General features: G+C 44.4%; 1 protein-coding gene across 1 annotated transcript; it reads right to left on the reverse strand.

The window, feature by feature from the left end:
• Positions 1 to 4,632: 4,632 nt before the first annotated feature.
• On the reverse strand, positions 4,633 to 16,671 carry LOC142560191 (glucoside xylosyltransferase 2-like). Its single transcript, XM_075672101.1, has 6 exons — positions 16,070 to 16,671; positions 13,210 to 13,357; positions 12,404 to 12,535; positions 11,647 to 11,839; positions 8,929 to 9,239; positions 4,633 to 6,894 (listed from the first exon to the last, which is right to left on the reverse strand). The coding sequence occupies exons 1-6, from the start codon at positions 16,267 to 16,269 to the stop codon at positions 6,718 to 6,720; spliced, it is 1,161 nt and encodes a 386-aa protein (XP_075528216.1). The 5' UTR covers positions 16,270 to 16,671; the 3' UTR covers positions 4,633 to 6,717.
• Between the last annotated feature and the right edge of the window lie 1,716 nt (positions 16,672 to 18,387).

Here is an 18,387-nt window from a genome sequence, read left to right on the forward strand (position 1 = left end):
TTGTGTATTTTATATATTTAAAAGTAATGAGAACCAGCGTATAAACATATTATGCTGTCACCATCAGGGTGACCAGTTTCACCTGTGATATATTAGGGTTTGTTGGTTCAATGAAATATCAATGTATCCTTCACTTGAGTGTTGCGATTTTTGTGCGTCTTGGCATGATGTGAATGCCATTATCATTCCTGAGATGAAGGTATAGAACTGTAATCAGTGATAACAGCTGGTTTTCTATTTCAATTTTCGCACCATTTCTCATATATTCAGCTATCTCTCAAGGCATAAGTAAACATGAGTGAACAAAAAGTGTTTTGAACTAAACAGGGCTAGATGCTGTTTAAGTAGGCAAGTTTGATGAAATAATTTGCACATTTCAGACTATTTTGCACAAGCCAAGACAGTTATTTAAAGATTACAATCTGCTTGCTGACTCAAATTCATCTGGTTGCCTTGGTAATCATAATTAGTAGCCAGTGCGCTATTTCACTTGAGTATGGCATCTACTTTATCCTGGAGGTTTATCGTTACGAAGAGAAGCAGGCTCGTTCTTGCAAATAACCTTTGCTTACAAAAATCATCACGTTTTTGTCTACGTAATAATTGAGCACAAATTTGTTCGCATAAAAAAAGAACTACTAGAAAGAAAAAGCACAGCCATTGCACAAGTTCATGCAGTAACTAGAGAGCATATTGCCATTTCTGAGATTGTAGACTTCTGGTGTACGAAAAACTCAATTGTACATAATCAGGGGATCCACGAGGCTTATTGTTAGGAACAATCAAATGAAGCCAACAGACAATACAGCCAAGAAGTGCATAGGGGGAAATTAACTATATCTAACTATATCTTTTAAAAAGGCTGGGGTAGAAATATTAACAAAGGCAAAATAAAAGTGGAAGACAACTTTCACGCGTGTGGGAGCTCAACCGACAACCTCTATATGATATACATGGTGCTCTACCAATAGAGCTATGGTGGTGGCTCTCCCTAGTGCACTACTATTTTGGGCAAGTCCGTGCACAGCTGTCAATGTCTCTGGCGTGAAAGGTAAGCGGAAGAAAAAAGAGACGGACAGAAAGAATGTCTTTCTGTCGGTCTTTTCTTTTTTCTTACATTAACTTTTTGTGACACATACATTGAAAGCTGTCGCTTTTCTGCCAACCTTCTAGGGTATTTTGTGTACATATGGTACACTTGGCCCTGGGAGTGTTAGCTAGTTCGACTCGTGGCCTCGGTGGCAGATGTGTACCATCATGTCACGACATGCATCACACAGTAAGTGAACTTAGGCTTTGTTTGGTTATTATCAATTGTACATAGTATCTTGCAAAGTAAGCATAACAAAAGTTTGGAACAAACAGGCAAAGAGTGTGCTCTACAGTTCAACTGGTATGCTACCGGAAAGGTGTTTCTGAAAACAAGATTCCCAACTGTACAACATAACTAGGCAATCTAAAAGTGCACTGGATCAAAGAAACGAAATAAATACTAAGCATGTACTGCAAGGCCTTAACAGCTATATGTGAAGTCGAGCACTGTCAAGCGAACCTGTGCCTTTAAAATACTGTTGACTCTGCATCTTGCCCTCTATCAGACACTCATTGCACAATATTTGAGGGACGTTAATAAATGTCTAAAGAAGTGTGGTTTAATCGATTAAGAAGGCCTTTGCAAATTTTTAGTTAGATGAGCAACAAATTTGCAGACCTCACTTAACTACTGTATGACAACCTAGGAACATGGACAGCTTCTCTTCTATAAGCACATAACTGTGCGCTTTAACCTCGTGATGGTCAACGCTTTCTTTTTTTAGTAAAATGGGGGCAAAAATGGCCAGTGGGTTTTTTGGTGCTTTACATTATTGTTTACTCTAAAACATGTAGAAGTATGTAAAGGAATGCTAAAAAGTGACGCCCTGCATATGACAGGAAAAAAAAAGTTTACGATAAAATGGGCTGGTCATGAACCACAGAAGTGGTCATAATGACGATGTGAGTTTGTTGGAAACGGTTATCTCATTAATTACAGGCAGCTACCAAACTTGAAATGATTGATTACATGCATCCCCAATAACAATAATAACAAAAAAGAAATGCAAGAAGCACAATATACAACGACTTTTTGTTCACGGAGCGTGCAATGCCAGGCACCCGTCCTTAGACAAGAAATGTAAAAACTTGTAGACATTGTGTGCATAGCACAGAGGTTCCTAGGAAGGCTGAGACACCCGAGGAAAATAAAAAACTGCAAAAAAACTATGGCACCATTTTATGCTTCCAAAGCTGTCCAACACAGCAACTTGCAGGTGTGAACGACTTAGCTAGATCACCTGCTCTGTAATAAAGTAGACTTCCCTCAAGCCAAACACAAAGGGACAGCGCAATATGATTGTTCTGCTAGAAGTTGAGGTTAACCAAAGTGCATCAAATCTACGGGAACTGAAGTGCCTAATTGCTTGGCTTATCAATAAATTCAACGTAACAGAGTCCAGCTTAAATGCAATCAATGAGCTAAACATAAACAGCATAGAGATCTGAAACAAATGAACTACAGGTAAACCTAAGCAAACACTCTTTGTGCCAGTGGTTCATAAAAATGCGAACACATTCTGAAAGTTATCACAATAAGGACTGAAGCCTAGCTCGAAACCCAGCTCAGCACAACACTCGACAGTGCTGTGTACGTGTTGAGGTTATGCCCACCCACACTGTGACACTGTTTCCTTGTGACACCTTTTTCTTGTGACATTTATGAATTTGTGAAAACCAAATGTGCAGCTAGTATCGGTCACCACAAATGGCTCCAATGTGGAGCCAAGTACACAACTGAGAGAATCAGTGTCCGAGAGTTCGCTGTCTTTTCTAAGAATGCAAGCATCACAAGTGGCAATAAACAATTAAACAATGGTGTTGTCAACAAAACTTACATAAACATGTGTTGTTTCATTACAAGCATGGCGCCCATTGCGAGGTTTACATCATCTACAGACCAAGCAGTGTAGGCATTCTTCTCAGCAGCACCAAGGCTGGCGTTCTTGAAACAAATTTTTGCAGAACAGACAATGTTGAACGCAAGTATCAGTTCACAAGACTTGGTTAACAACACAAGCAGGGTGTTTCTTTATCAGTTTTGAAAGGAGCTTAGATGACATCATGATTTACGAGACAGCCGGTTAAATAAATTTCTGTTCTTTCTAAGTCTACTGTAAACAGTGATTGTCAATCCAAAATTAGCTGTGGTTCACCGAGGCTTGACCTTTCAGCAGTGAGGGTCGCTTCCTTTCCATCTTTGCTGTGGTGCTTAGTGCATCACACATGAGTCACTTTCAAACTGCTCAAAATGTCCAACAGAGCAATGGAAATTTGTGCTGACTGCATCACATAATTACACAGAACGCGCAAAGGGAGAAATGTACATGGCACAATTCAGCACATACTTGAAATGAATGCACGTAAAATACATTTGATATGCTTTAATGAGACATGTTTTACCAGTGACATTTCAGACTTAAAGGAACACAAAGCCAATCAGTGAAGTAATCTACATTGTTAAGTTAGCCTTCCACAAACCTTGCAGTATTTGTTCTATGCCAAGAGGTCACATCGTTGCAGGAAAAAATTTCACTGGAGGGGCCACACAATAGTACCTCCAAGATTCGAACAGCTAGCAGAAAATGACTTGTCTTGCATAGCTGCACTAGTGATTTTTGAGGCCATGCTCTGCTGGGCACAACTACCATGAGTATGTGGATAGGAAAGAGGGGGCACCACTCTCTCATAAAAACTACCGACAAAGCAGCATGAAAAGGTAGTGAGTTCTCAAGCTTCAAAATCCAATTGGTAAGGCTGCATTTCGTTTTCAGCTGTTTTGTTTAAGCTTTTAAGCAGAGTTCCACAGCTGGCTTTGTGCATTGGTGTCATCATCATCATCATCATCATCATCATCAGCCTGGTTACGCCCACTGCAGGGCAAAGGCCTCTCCCATACTTCTCCAACAACCCCGGTCATGTACTAATTGTGGCCATGCCGTCCCTGCAAACTTCTTAATCTCATCCGCCCACCTGACTTTCTGCCGCCCCCTGCTACGCTTCCCTTCCCTTGGGATTCAGTCCGTAACCCTTAATGACCATCGGTTATCTTCCCTCCTCATTACATGTCCTGCCCATGCCCATTTCTTTTTCTTGATTTCAACTACGATGTCATTAACTCGCGTTTGTTCCCTCACCCAATCTGCTCTTTTCTTATCCCTTAACGTTACACCTATCATTCTTCTTTCCATAGCTCGTTGTGTCGTCCTCAATTTGAGTAGAACCCTTTTCGTAAGCCTCCAGGTTTCTGCCCCGTAGGTGTGGCTCGTATCAAACATTAAAGAAGAGCCACGGCCCCTACCTTCGCTATGAAAGATATTTATCAATTATCATAAATGTTATCTTGCGTGTATGTCACTTGCATTGACAACTCACCTGTGCAATTCTTGTTTTTAACCAGCACTCAGCAATTTCTGTTTCTTCACCTTTCACTGCCTCCGCATTGGAGGTCAGCCAGAAGCTTATACATACAACTGCGGGAGTGAATGCATTGCTGCTGCATTCGAGCTAGGGTGTGAGCCAGCAAACAGACCCCTAATACTTCAGAAGGGTTTAAGAAATTTCCTATAAAGCCTTTGATGTGTATGACGTATCAGTTGTCATAGTGACATATATCTGACTTCCTAAAATGATCAGTGGTAACCTAGTTACGCCATGGGAGCTGGTATCACGTCTGCAATGTGGCAGCTCCAACATTGTTTTATACAGGGTCTCATTTCCTTGCTCATAAATGCTCTGTTTCCGGTAGAGTTGTCAAATTATAAGGTTAAGAATCCCGAATTGATGCACTACAGAAGATATGGTAGCAGGGGACCCAGGATTAATTCCAAACATTTGGGGTAATCTAACTTGTACCTGAATCTAAGTACAGGGGCATTTTTGCATTCCGCTCTGATCAGAATGTAGCCATGGTGGCTCAGAATCGAACCCATGACCATGTGCACAGTAGCAGAATGCCGTAGCCACTAGTCACCACGCTGGGTTTTTCTGTAAGCGTAAAAGTGACAAATCAGACGCCTAATGTAATGCTGATTGATAATTAGCTTGAATTTATGGTTGCCTTTAGTGTCTCTTCAAAATGTGCAGAAAAGCCAACTAGAAAAATGCATTAAAAGTGACATAAAAGAAACTGTGACACCATATGGCCCTACTGTATTGCGCATGTCATTTCTGATGGGGCAAAAATAAATGCAAAAAAAAAACTTGAGAATCCTAAACAAACGCATAGGGAAAGGCTACTCAATAAGAAACAACTCAATTTATGCAATTCTATGCGCGAACATTGATAATACTGCACAAAGAACAATTGCGTACATTTGTTCAAACAGGCACCTGAGAGGTAATCTTGCGACTTGCAGGAACTATTAGAGGCAGAGAAGCAAGGAATTGCATAAATAGGCTAAAGAATTTGCGCATTTTTAGTTCTACAAAATATTAAATTGGGAGCTACTATGAGATAGTGCACAGGAGAAACTCGTGACAGCGACAATGGCAGCTCGAATTTTCGCCAAGCAGTCATTTTAAATACAAACCCCCCATACTTAAAATACGTAAATACTATGGCAACATAGAATTACAGGCCCGCAATCAACGTGATGTTAACAACACCTTTAAGATGAAAGATGGAATATAGATGGGAGCACAAACCACCATCTTTCTTGCTTGTGAAGGCAACGCCAGGCAATGACTGTGGCAAGAAACCGAAGCAGTGTGTGAGACTGGGATTCCGCTTGTCCTCGTCGGACAAGCGCAATCCTTGTCGCCCTTTTGTACCTTATGTCTACTTTTGCGCTAGCCACTTCAGCAAGAAACCACACAGTCATTTGGCTATTGCAACTCGCTCCACTGTGGTTATGTTGCCAGGGGACGAAGATTAGTTGCATGCATTGACTGTACTTGCATCTATCTGTAGAGACAGCATGACAATGGTCCAAATATGGACTGACCAGGTCACAGGCGAGCGCATGTGCGCGCAGCAACGCCTAGACATAGTTGGGCTGTATTCTCGGACTATTACTCTCGAAGATACTACTACTAGTTTTGTAGCACTGGATGGGTCGACTGGCAACAGCGATGCTGGCACTGTACCAAGAAAGCCATCATGTCTAGCGTTAGTCAAGTGAAATCTTGCGAAAGATAAGGCATCCCCGAAAGTGACAATCCCAGAATACGACACAGCTTTTTTGGCGACCTTGGCAATGAGCCACTCACTCCCTGCAAAATCCAATATTTCAGAGCTTTAGGCAGTCCCCGTTGAGCCCACATTATCAGTCTGCGACTGCAAATACTTTGGAAGCTGAGCTGTGCATAGCGTCCTTCTTTTAATATTTAACTGCATGTTCGTGTGATCTTAGCAGCATGTTCACACAATACATCTCCAGTTTCTCGTGGTGCCGTGAAAAACGTATTAGAGGGGTTCTACTGTATATGACAAGAAGATTAAATTACACAGAGCCCGATATAATGCAAGACTTCCCTTCACTTGATTCCATTCTTATCAGAATATTCACCATTCATGACTAACCGATCTCGGTGATAATGTAAGCGTGGCAAGTGATGAAGTGCTAAAAGAAATAGCAATTGAATAGAATAGAATCGTTACATTATCCCAACCAAGGATTCTTCTCAGGACTCTGTACTCTGTCTGGTCTTAGTGGCAGCACTGTCGACGCTGCGTGCTGTTGCTTCCCAGTGCACCACCTGCTTGAGGAACTCCTGCCCGCAACGAGTCTTGCGACTTCTGCTGAGTCCATCCTCGAATGGGGCGATGAAAGTGTCCCTGAGGCTTTCACCCAGCTCATACTGAATTAAAAGAACAGATGCAGGCAAGCCATGATATAATGAAGCCATAATTAGAGCTAAATTTTGTCATTACATTAAATGCTTGCTATAACAAAGTACAATGAATGAATGTTTGATGTTTAATGGCGCAAGGGCCAGGTGTGGCCAAAGGGCGCCATGCTAGTCCTAATGAGTTCGCAGTGGACTGGTGGGTTCTCTGACGTTAATGTGACGCGGCTGTAAGGGGGCCTAAAAGAGTTGGTGTAAATTGCATAAAATCTTTGCGTAATAAAATTATGGCAATGACTAATGACGTGTACTATGAACACTAAAATGCACTGCGAAAAAATGATGCAATGTACAAAATACGTGAGATGCTAAAATTGCCTAGAGCGCTACTGCCTTGCCAGAGCCTTTGAAACACAAGGGCGTAGAGGCATTTGCTATATGAAACAACTCACAGCGACATCCTCTGAAGAGAGGAGGCGCTACGAATGTATGGGGTTGATAACATGTAACACAACATCTTTCAGGAAACCTAGGACTGCGTTGGTGTCAAAGAGTGGTTCTGGGCCGAGTAGCATTACAGGATGAAGGGGGATGTGCTGCCGGTATGCTAGGGGAAAATGTTTCTTTCTCTCAGATTCGGCTTCTTGACACTCCGGGAGGACGTGGAAGATGGTCAGCCTCTCCCCGCATCTACCACAGGTTGGAGGCTCATTTCCAGTGAGTATTAAAAAAAAAAAAAAAAGCACACCCTAGCTGTCACATGTGCAGGCCAGAGCTGCTCAAGGACATCTTGGCAAAGACATCCCTGGAATGTTTGCATGCTCTTGTAAATGCAGCCCGTTTCCCCCATTTCTCTGGGCAGCAGTAATGTCACAAGAGGGCACATTTTAAGATGGCTCAACTCTATTGTTAGGTACATACAACTACAATCTAGAGTCAATAAAGCTTTGCAACAGATTGAGAGACGGCAAGTAAACAGTTATTTGAATAGTCGAGTAACACTGAAATAAGCTATAATGGTTTATGTATCAAGGACACTAGATAAACACCTCAAGTTGTGTTTATTTTGTGACACGCATATCAATTAAAGCCATGTTTTACATTGTGTTTGACCACTGACCATGCACTTTAATTGGAATAAAAGTGCCAAATTGTGCAGTTCTCCAAAGTGTCTATTGACAATGACTCAAGATTTCGTTAATGCTGCTTCCTTAGCTTAATTCTATGTTTTATAGAAGACCTTCGTCAATTTAATATTTTGGTTAATTTCATTATAATTGAATGTTCTGGCTAACACCCACACATACCCATGGACTGGGTCTTTCGTTATTTTGATTATGAAATTAGCCGTTGCTTTCCGGAAAATTCTAATGTGAGTGGTCAGCATGCACTTGCGTGACCCCAACGATGACTGTGGCTTCATAGCCCTAATGGTCGCCACACTTTCTTGGTGAGCAATGGAATTAGATCAATTCCTTTCATCCCAAGAACATCAAATCAACAGAAGTCAACTGCACTATTTAGAAGTTTCGGTCACTGCAGCAGTCGTTATGTCAGCAGTTAAGACACACAGCTGCAAAATACACTAAAAGGACTACCCAATGAGCACAGTGTCACCAGATTTCACCATGTTGCTGTTTGTAGCTATGTCCTAGCATTCCGTTAAAATTGCACCATATAGACTCGTGTAACAGCCACACTTTTTTTTTCTCACAATTCTGACGAGGTGGTGCACTTAACACGGGACCGAACCTTTTGGTCAAAATGGCGCCGCCACAGCTAGTGACTTTGCGCACCCCAGATCCCCGGACATACCATTGCACCAGAGGTCAGCACACAGCTTTTGCGATCTTGTAGTGCCATGCAGCGCGCGCAGCAGCGGGGTACCAAACGAAATAGCATTTCCATTTGCCCAAAGTTTTGGGCTGCCAAGTTGGAGGTGCAGCTCTTATGCGAGTGTATATGGTAATGCTAGGAAGTGTACACACCGGCTAAATCTTTCTGTTATTTAGGTGGGTTGCACTGCACAAGCCGTGCCAATCTCACCTGCCCCATGGCCTGGTGAAGTTCCCGGAATGCCGGCTCCGAGTCCTTGACAAAGGCTTTGCGTGACCCGTGGACAACAGCCGGCGGTCCAGTACAGTACACTCCGTACATGCAGTGGTCGGGCCGGTAGTTCCAACGGCATGAAAACAGCAGCAGGCGTTCAGGGTGGGCGCTGAACAAAATGTTGAGGAGGTCCTGGTCACCCCAGGTGATATCGCGGCCGTACCTCTGCAGCAGTGGCCCCAGGCGTTCCTCCCAGCCAAACTTCCGCATGCGGGTGAGGTTCATCAGCATTACGCCCGAGTTGACACCTTTGTTTGGCACGGACGGGAAAGTTGGCAAAACAAATCATGAAAGAACTGATCACAGGTTAGTGGGAATGAAGGGTCACCCACTCAGATTAGAATGACCCCTCTAATTGGTAAAGAGTATACTACAAGCACTCATCTCGTCAGACAGCGCATTAGAAGAACAAAATGTTGAGGTCCCTGACCAAGTCAAAAGTAAGTGACGTCTTAGAATCCATACGATTCCTTTGTTCACAACGTGTCAATAATTTCTGAAATTTAAATTAGCTTTTGACTTGGTCAATGACCACAACCACCTTGTTTTTATATGTGCACTTGTTTGCCGTTGACAGACTGACTACAAGTCATGCAAGTAAGGTCAGAATTCCTTTTTTGAATGTGACAATGAAATTGCAGCATAAAAGATATCATGATGTCGTTGATGCCATAGTATTATGTTTTCGTTTTTCAGATGCTCCTGTGCCTGGAAGAGCTTCTCAAAGTCACCAGGCTAAGTCGCTGCTTATTTTTGTTTTCAATGAGGTCATCCTTTACTGATGAAGTGGTGGGTACTCCAGTGTACCCTTTCAGTTCTGCATATTGTAATATGTGTGGTGCTGTGCCTACATAATCATCGGTGACCTCGCCCAACTCTGCACACTGGTGCACATTTTATTTCAGTCATCTGTGGTTCTTTCACATGCACCTAAATGTTAAGTAGACTATTTTTGCATTGTGCCCAGTGTACAATGCTGGAAATTGAACCCGCAACCTCGTGATCAACGACAGAAAGTTAGTTCCTGAGCAAGCAATTGCAGTGGTTATTGGGAAAGTAGAGATTGAATGATTACATAAAATTAATCATGACCACATTTATGTGGTCATGATTGACAAAATCGAGCCCCTCAGTTCCCCTTCTTCTCTCGGTTGCATAAAATTAGTGTATTTTCTTGAATCTTAATTACTTTCTTAAATTTGCAACAAGTAAAATATGCGATAAGCGCTCCTCTGTTCTCACAAAAGAGTAAAAGAAAGAAAGAATTACCCACAAATGTAAACATTCTTTCAAACAGCTTGAATGGGACATAAACAAGGAGAACAGCTCTCACACATGCTTTCTCTCACATATGCATCCTTCACACCATTAGAAATATTGCATATAGCATATTGTATGAGTGTACCCGAGAAGACGTCTCTTTGAAATGTAAGCATGGCCTTTCCTTTCGAAAGGACATTTGGAGTTGAAGTTGATACCATGGAAATGGTACGGTCTATTAGTATGGGTGATGAAGCAAGCAGGCTTGATGACACAGTGGGGTAATTCATTACGAGATATGAAAAGCTCCAGGAGCAGTTTCTGAAGGGTGTGCATAAAAGAAAAGACTCTTGCGTCAACTGACAGCGCAAGTGAGTGACTATAGACAAGTGTGATCATCTCGAGCAGCTTATCCTATTCAGTACCTTTATTTACATATGTAATGAATATCATATTTTTGATTTCGAGTTTACTGATAACCATATTTGCTACTCTAGCCTCATATGTCAATCTGCTTCAGATCCAGGCATACTAGCCAACCATAATTGCGAGATTTGTTTGAATTAACTGGAACTTGGAAGGCTGCTGTGGCAGCCTCTCAGCTTGAGAAATACAGAAGAAACGTTGGGGCAAGATTGCCACAAGCATCTCGCCAGGTACTTCTCACTGGCTTGCCCCAGCCTTGCTTGCTATACGCGAAGTTTGCCGACATCCTTCTCTAAGGCATCCAGGTGCTCCACGTTGCGCAGCAGAAGGTCTCTTGTAAAAATGAATCCCCAGGGGGACTGAATTATTTGCAGGGCCTCATGCAAGGACAATGTTGAAGCAGCCTGCCCTACCGCATCATCGCTGCCAGCATCACTGTCACTATCCAATGCAACCATGCTCGTGACGATCACTTCATGTCGCTGGAGCTCACAAAAGTTGCACAAGTGTGGGACTCAGCAATAGGTCATGACAAAGCTGACAAATAAGATGCGTGACGCATTGCTGGGTCATGACAAACAGAAATTGAGACCTCAAGAAAGAAGAAGCACTACTATCACAGCAAAGATAAGAAAGAACAGCACAGACTGTGTTCTTTCTCCTCCAACAAATGTCTTGCTTAGTGGTAATCTGTTACATATGCCCTTCTTTAAAACTGAATTTTGGGATGTGATGCCACAAAACTGCACACTTGGTTATAAGGAACCCCAGTGGTGGAGTGCATGAAATGAATTTTCACTACAAGGGTTTTTTTAAACACGGACCTGCATGAATCCAAGTATGTGAGCATTTCTTCATTTAACCTTTGTTGAAATGCAGCCGCTTGCGTGCCCGCCCATGACATTGTGCTAAGCAGCACAATTCGATAGCCAATGAGCTACCAGGATGGGGGCATATGCCATTCCTTACCAAGCGGTTGGTAGAAGGGGTGCCTGGCGAAGCGCCGGTACCAGTTGGTGGCATAGTCCTCACTCTCGGGGGCCAACGCTGCCAGGTGTGAGCCGTTCATGGATGCGAAATGCTGCCACAGCTTCTCAATGGGGCTCAGGAACAGGACATCGGCGTCGACATAGATGACCGCGTCCACGTCTGGCAGCATGCTCTGCGAGCAATGCACACGGTACAGGAGACAACAAAGAGAGGCGCACTTCTAGTACCTGCATCCAAATCGGTTCCTCACTGGCATATATGATGACTGACACTAGGTGCCACTTTAGGTAAGACATCTCATGCCAGCAGTTAAGTGTGTCTGCTTCAGTAGAATTTTAATGCTTTCCATAGGGTTTGAAGGGATTGTTTGACTTAAAATTCAAGGTCAATTCAACAAGCTTGACGATGGTGAAGTTGAAATTCAGGGACCGTGAAGTAAAACTTTTTTTAAAACCCTTGGGCATAAGCAAATATTGTTTTTAGTTACCAATCATCCTCTGAAGCAACTACAGCTACTGTAGTGGCTGTTTATCCGATACTGTCTGCCTTCGGTATTCGCCTTGGCATCCATGTGAAAGTTACCTACATACTCCATCACGCTTGTGGTGATAACGATATGGCTGTGCCCTTGTGATGCAGTAAGCGACAGTGTTTTGCAAAAATAATACTGAATTTGACTGTGGCACAAACAAAAACAAGTGGGCAACAAAAAGGATAGATGGGCCTCCTCACTCACAGGAAGAAATAGGCGCTGCGATGCACAAGGCTTGAAGAGGGTCTGCCACTTTTTGGAATCCGGTTCTGGGAACTTCACCGGTGACACCTTGTAATGAATCCGCTTCAGCACGCTTTCAGGCCACAAAGAAATCTGGTGAGAGAAGGTAATGTGGCAAAGAAACTACAGAATTAGCATTCAAGAGAAACAAATAAAGTTTGATGGCTTTTTGCATAAAACTAGCTAAAAGGATTTGCGACAGCAAGTTTAGGGCGATATAATGTAGCGATTCCTTTCTCTCTATATTATGCCACTCTCTATTCCACTTCATTTTGTGCAATTCTATGCAAAATCAAAGAACGCATTTATATTCGAGGAGTCTTAAGGGCCCTTGAATGTGCTTTTCCAAATTCAAGGGCTTTCAAGAGTTTCAAGAAAGTGCATGAGCCCTGTTGTTTAATCGTGATCCCCTCACTATGGTGTGCAACATAATCAGATCATTGTTTTAGCACGTACAACTGCACAATTTAATTTCAGTTTTAGCAACATGCCATCTGTGTGAGCTCTTTCTTGTATCATCCTCTCGGATAACACTGTTTTTCCTGTAATCATGCACTAACGTCAGTCAGTCCTTAGAGCATTTAAGAATTCAAACAAGTCAGTGGTTTATTTCTGCCACAGACAAGACTCTGTCGATGTAAATTCAGCAGCTTTATCCCATTACGGCAATTTCCTATGAAAGTTATGATTTCGACTTCATTTTATGAGAGATTGCCCTTTTCTGAGAGTGATGCACTTGACGTGTAACAAAAGACGAAGGAACTGACTGCCTGTCGCAGCGGCTCTCTGTTCTCATCGTCGGCGAAAAGCAGAAGCTCCAACGGCACCGTTGTGAAAGCCACTGCTGACTTGATGTTGGTGAGAGTCATGTTGAGCAGGCTCTTGCATGTGACCACGACCAGCTTGACACGCTCTCTGTGCAAAGCAGCAATAGCAAAACAAGCAATGTATACTGTTTGGGCTAGTCACTTCTTGGTCAGGAATTTGTCAGCATGGAAACAGACAGCACCATAGCAAAGGTAACAGGACATATGCTGAATAGTCCCTAACTGAATTTTAGGACCACCGTAAATTGCATTTAAAAGCACACTGCATGAGCACTGGCATAATTGTCCAACAAGAGTCGTTCAGGGTGGTGGTGTAGCCAGGAGGTGACACATCGGACCTGTGCCCCCTCCCCCTCTTCCTTCACTCCATCCCCGGTCATGCTGGTGCCCCCTCTGAAAAGCTTCCCGGCTATGGCACTGGTATTTAGGGAAACCATTACACAAGGCAGTATTCCTTGCTCTGTAGTGTGACTCGGTTTTGTTTTTCGAATTTGAAACATTTCTTGGATTTGCTTGGGTTACAGTGTATAACTATGTCTGTAGCGATTGTATATTTTACTTCCTCCCTCGAGCCTAGTTTTGCTGTAAACATTTTACGAGCTTTTCTTTTTTTCTCTTCTGTCATTTTGTACTACTACTCATTGCATTATCACACCCTGCTAAAATGCCTTCTTGTGATTACAGATTGTAAATAATAAGTAAACTGATGTATGACTTATGCAAGCATGTATAACACCTGCGACAGTGGCTGTGATGTTTTGCTGCTGGAGACAAGCTTGTGGGCTTGATTCCTGTACATGACTGTACATGACTCGCATGCTTATATTTGAGCGCATGATAGAGGACTACAGTTGGTAAAAGTTAATGTGGATCCTCCAGTAAGGAGTCTCGCATAGCTTGCGAGTTGCTTTGCGATGTTTAAGCCCGTAATTTGATTTATGTTTTGCAAACACATGAACCAAATTAAAGGCTTCTCACAGAGCTATTGTAAGCCCTCCATATCTGATACAGAAGAGTTTCCTATTGCTTTAAGTGATGGCAAGGCTGCTTATGTTCTTCCACTGACATGTAAACTGAGTGAAGTATGTGGCACACAGTCATTGCAATCAGTGCAGTGGAGCTGCCACAGTATTTAGCACTGGGATGTATTCTTTTTAAACATTCTTATCAGGACCACTAGATACCTACATGGAAAAGCAGGAGAATGAATTGGAGATTTGAAGCATAGAGCATGTCTGACAGACACTGTCCACTAAGCAAGAAGATTAGGAACTGATGAGGCTCGATTTTTGTGTCACAATCATACAAAATGACAGACCAGTGTCAGTCATTCCGTATGACTGATACAGTGTCGACTTGATAGAGCTGCCCGAAGACTTCTACGACAATGTAGAAGACCGAAATTGCAACGAAGACGAACATTGGGTAATACTGATCACATTCTAAATGTGGTAGCACCAGAAGAGCTATGAGAGCATTAGTGGTGTTTATGAGTGCGTCGCATTAGCTGAGAAATGAATGAAGCCCAGCCGCATATAAAAGCTTGCATTTAGGATGACAACTGGCCAAGGCTTTGTCTTGATGATTTGCACAGCGTCTGGAGAGCACAGCTCGGCTCTAACGATGCCCTATCTTCAAGGTGTCACTGGTTCGAACCACCATAGTTTCCTACAAAACTTACTAGAGGGAACTCTGGCGCTAGTTCCTAAGGAAGTTGCAAGTGTGGCACTTCAGCCAGCTTTGTAATGATGGGCAGTACATTCTGCCAAAAATTTGTCCTTCTGGCTTCAAACTGCTTTGTAAGCTTTGAGCGTGATCAGTTATGCATGCCTGCAGATGCTTGCTGCCCTCGTGAGTTAAGGAGAACTTAATTTCTTGGCGAAACAAAGCATAATAAATAGGGCTACAAAAATGCCTCAAGCCACATGAACAAAGGCTAAACAAGTCCATGTACTATCATTCCTATGGTAGCTGAATGATTCGCAGCGCCAGAGTCCTGTACTCATTTTTGTAGGAAACTACACGCAAGCCATAATCGCGCCATGCGACTTCTGCCACGCGCTTGCCAGAAGCGAAGGAACTTCGTCGTCTTTTCGTTGGAGGCCGACGCGTCGTCTGCTACGCGGTGACTGTGAATTGCAACGTGTATAATACAAACAATCAGAATAAGTGCACAATAATGGAGCTTGCATCGATTACCAGAATCTAAGAGTTTTGCGACTGCCTATATTCTGCTGCCACCGCACGCAAGTGACACGCACACGACGAACAAAAAGTCCACACGGCTGTTCGCTTGTTCGTGCGTGTGTTTGGGACGACTTCCCTTGACCTCCTCAGCGAGGCACACGAAGACCAGGAGTGGGCCGTCCAGCGGGCCAGGGCCGTTGCCGAGGATCTCGAAAGATTTTCCTCGGGCGATGGAACTCTGGCAGCCTAGCCCCGGGCACCAACATCAACAACCGTTGGACAAATAAAGTTTATTCCTATCCTATCCTATCCCTTGAGAGATAAGCGTGGGTGCCGCAATAAAGTAGCTCGGAGTCAGCGTCGTGTGCCCGGCGTTTATCGTTACACGTTCTGTTGCGCTGTTTCATTTCGATGCGTATTCGTTCGAGCTTAACGGTTGGCCTCAGCCCATTTAAGGCACGCGAGGCATCAGGTGACGTGCGCGCACATTGCGCTTCGCCGATCTCGATATTACCACACGGCCGGGTAGCGGACAATGAAACCCGCCGCCAGCATTAACCATAAGCACGGAACACGCTGTGTCTTGGACATCATACTAGGCAGCCTAACTCACGTAGCTGCTTGGCCGGTGACGTTCGCCGCAATCGGCTGCGGCCGGAGTTGAACCGTGCTCTGAGATTTCCTGGCTTTCGGAAAGCCATCCGGCGTATTTGTCCAGATGTTGGTGTATTCGTATTTCAACAAGCACACGGCTGCTAGCACGGATATGACGAACAGGCACCTCACGAAGAACACCGTCCTCTGTCCGGCCATCGGAGAGCCTGGCCGCGGAAGCGGAGATCGTATCGAGTCTGGAACACTTTGGAATAACAACACGTCAACGAGGCGGACTTGCGACTTCTTCGGGTGACGGGACTAGGCGCTCGTTTTGCGATGACGCTTCGCAAGCGGAGATGACATTGCGTCGATGCTTGTGCGCGCTGTCATTCCGGTGCGCGCACTTTGTTCCGCAAGCGGAACATATCTGCGACGCCTGCACCAAAATGTAAGCCATGTCCTGGGCAACGAGTGTTACGCATCAGATGTTCTTCGTCGCAGGCATCGCTCTGACAGCAGCGGTGTGTTTACTTTAGACTATGGCAATGACACAACGACACTGGGAAGCACGGACTGTTTGTTGACACAACTTCCAAGCCCGTTACCTGGATGGGCTTGGATGCGTTTGGCGAGTGCGTGGCTATTGCCGTGGGCGTGCCCATAGTGGATCGAACGACGCTTTCCCGCTGAGGCGCCGCGTGTGTAAAAATTTTGCGAGGGCGCTGCGAGCGAATTGGAGTGGGGGCCGAGACGCACTCGAGGCATATTAAACGTAATTTCGCTGCGGACGTTGATACCGACTTCGCGCGTACACTCTTATAATGGCGATTTATTTCAACTGCAAATTTATATTGACAGTTTTTTTTTGCCACGTATGCACATTTGAGGCATGGGTCATACAACATGTCTTCAAATTTGATGTCGTTGTGAAGTGCGTCGTCCGCTAGTGGGCGCGCGTTCGTTGCGCAGACCAGTAACTCTATGGCGCAGACGTTGGTGGACGCCGAGTTTTTCTCGCAGGAGGTGTCTGCGGTAAAATTTTGTAGTGATTTTACTTGCTTTGGTGCGCGCGCGACTTTTGTCGACCGGTACCAGTTGTGGTTTTAGCCGGGTTGACTGCTATTTTATGCGAAGTATACTACTTCTACTACTATTTATGCTACTACTATTTATACTACTACTACTACTACTATTACTACTACTATTTATTTATACTACTACTACTATTTTATGCGAAGTATGATCCTCGTACACTCTACTCCAAGGCCGCGAGTGAAACGAAAGTCTCCCTCGATGTCCTATGGCAGGAAACACTGTGAGTAAACGCGCCGAGAAGTTCGATTCCGCATCAGCCTTAATACTTAGAGCGCAAATAAACAAAGAACAAAAAACAAACAAATTACGAGAATGTAGTGGAAAGGTCAGGCTTTCGTGGCTTCGGCGCTGGACAAGAAAGGCGGGAAACTTCGAAGTGCGACTGACGCGGCTGTTCGACGCACAGTGGTATTTGTCTTCCTCCATGCGAGGTAAGGCTCGCAAAAGCTTCAGGGACTGGTCAGTAAATGGTGCGCAATACTTTTGCATTAGCGCACAGAGCTGCACCGTTCGCTACGAACGGGGTAGAGACTCTTTCGAGAATTGCAGATGTGTTCGATTCCCGCGCAGTTCACGGCATCGGTGCCGAAAAATTTCTGGCCGTACAGGCGCAGCCACTGGCCTGTGGATGCAGCGTGTTTCACTCGCAGGCAAGCTTTATGGTGCAGGTCTTGCAGCGTATGCTTGATCAAATTTCTCATTGGCCTGACGCGTCCGGCCGCGTCTTGGTTTCAGCGCGGGCTTCTCGCGCTCTCAGAGAAATTTTAACGCGAAAGCGTTAAGGAGCTCGTGTCGCAGAAAAGCCGGTGTCGTCGGCGTCCGCGGCGTTGGCCGTGAGCGATAAATCACGGCAGGCACTTCATAAATAAAAAGCAACTTCCAAGATGGGCTGGGTGGGAATCGAACCAGGGTCTCCGGAGTGTGAGACGGAGACGTTACCACTGAGCCACGAGTTTTTTATTTTTTTAAACTGAGCCACGAGTTCGATGCTTCAAAGCGGTACAAAAGCGCCTCTAGTGAACGCGGTGTTGCCTTAGAAACGAGCTGTTTCTAAGGCTCAGGCGTGCGTCGCTTGCTCAGGCGCACATTTCGTTGTCGCGCGGAACGCTGCGTTGCTCGACGCTCACCGCGTCCGATGCGGGGCGCGTAGTCGCTGCGCCGTAGCCCATTGTCTTACACCCCTTGACAGGTCGACGGGAACGCTGTCGCGTTCCACTCTTGAAGGCGAAGCTTAAGCGT

This window comes from Dermacentor variabilis, chromosome 10, assembly GCF_050947875.1.
Source record: "Dermacentor variabilis isolate Ectoservices chromosome 10, ASM5094787v1, whole genome shotgun sequence".
In the NCBI taxonomy this organism is placed as follows: Eukaryota; Metazoa; Arthropoda; class Arachnida; order Ixodida; family Ixodidae; genus Dermacentor; species Dermacentor variabilis.

Coding starts and splice junctions, on each gene's coding strand:
- LOC142560191 (XM_075672101.1), bottom strand. CDS start 16,269: ATGGCCGGACAGAGGACGGTGTTCTTCGTGAGGTGCCTGTTCGTCATA. Junction 11,840..12,403: donor CGCAGCGCCTATTTCTTCCT/GTGAGTGAGGAG, acceptor CATTGCTCGCAG/AGCATGCTGCCAGACGTGGA. Junction 9,240..11,646: donor CCCCTTCTACCAACCGCTTG/GTAAGGAATGGC, acceptor TGCCAAACAAAG/GTGTCAACTCGGGCGTAATG.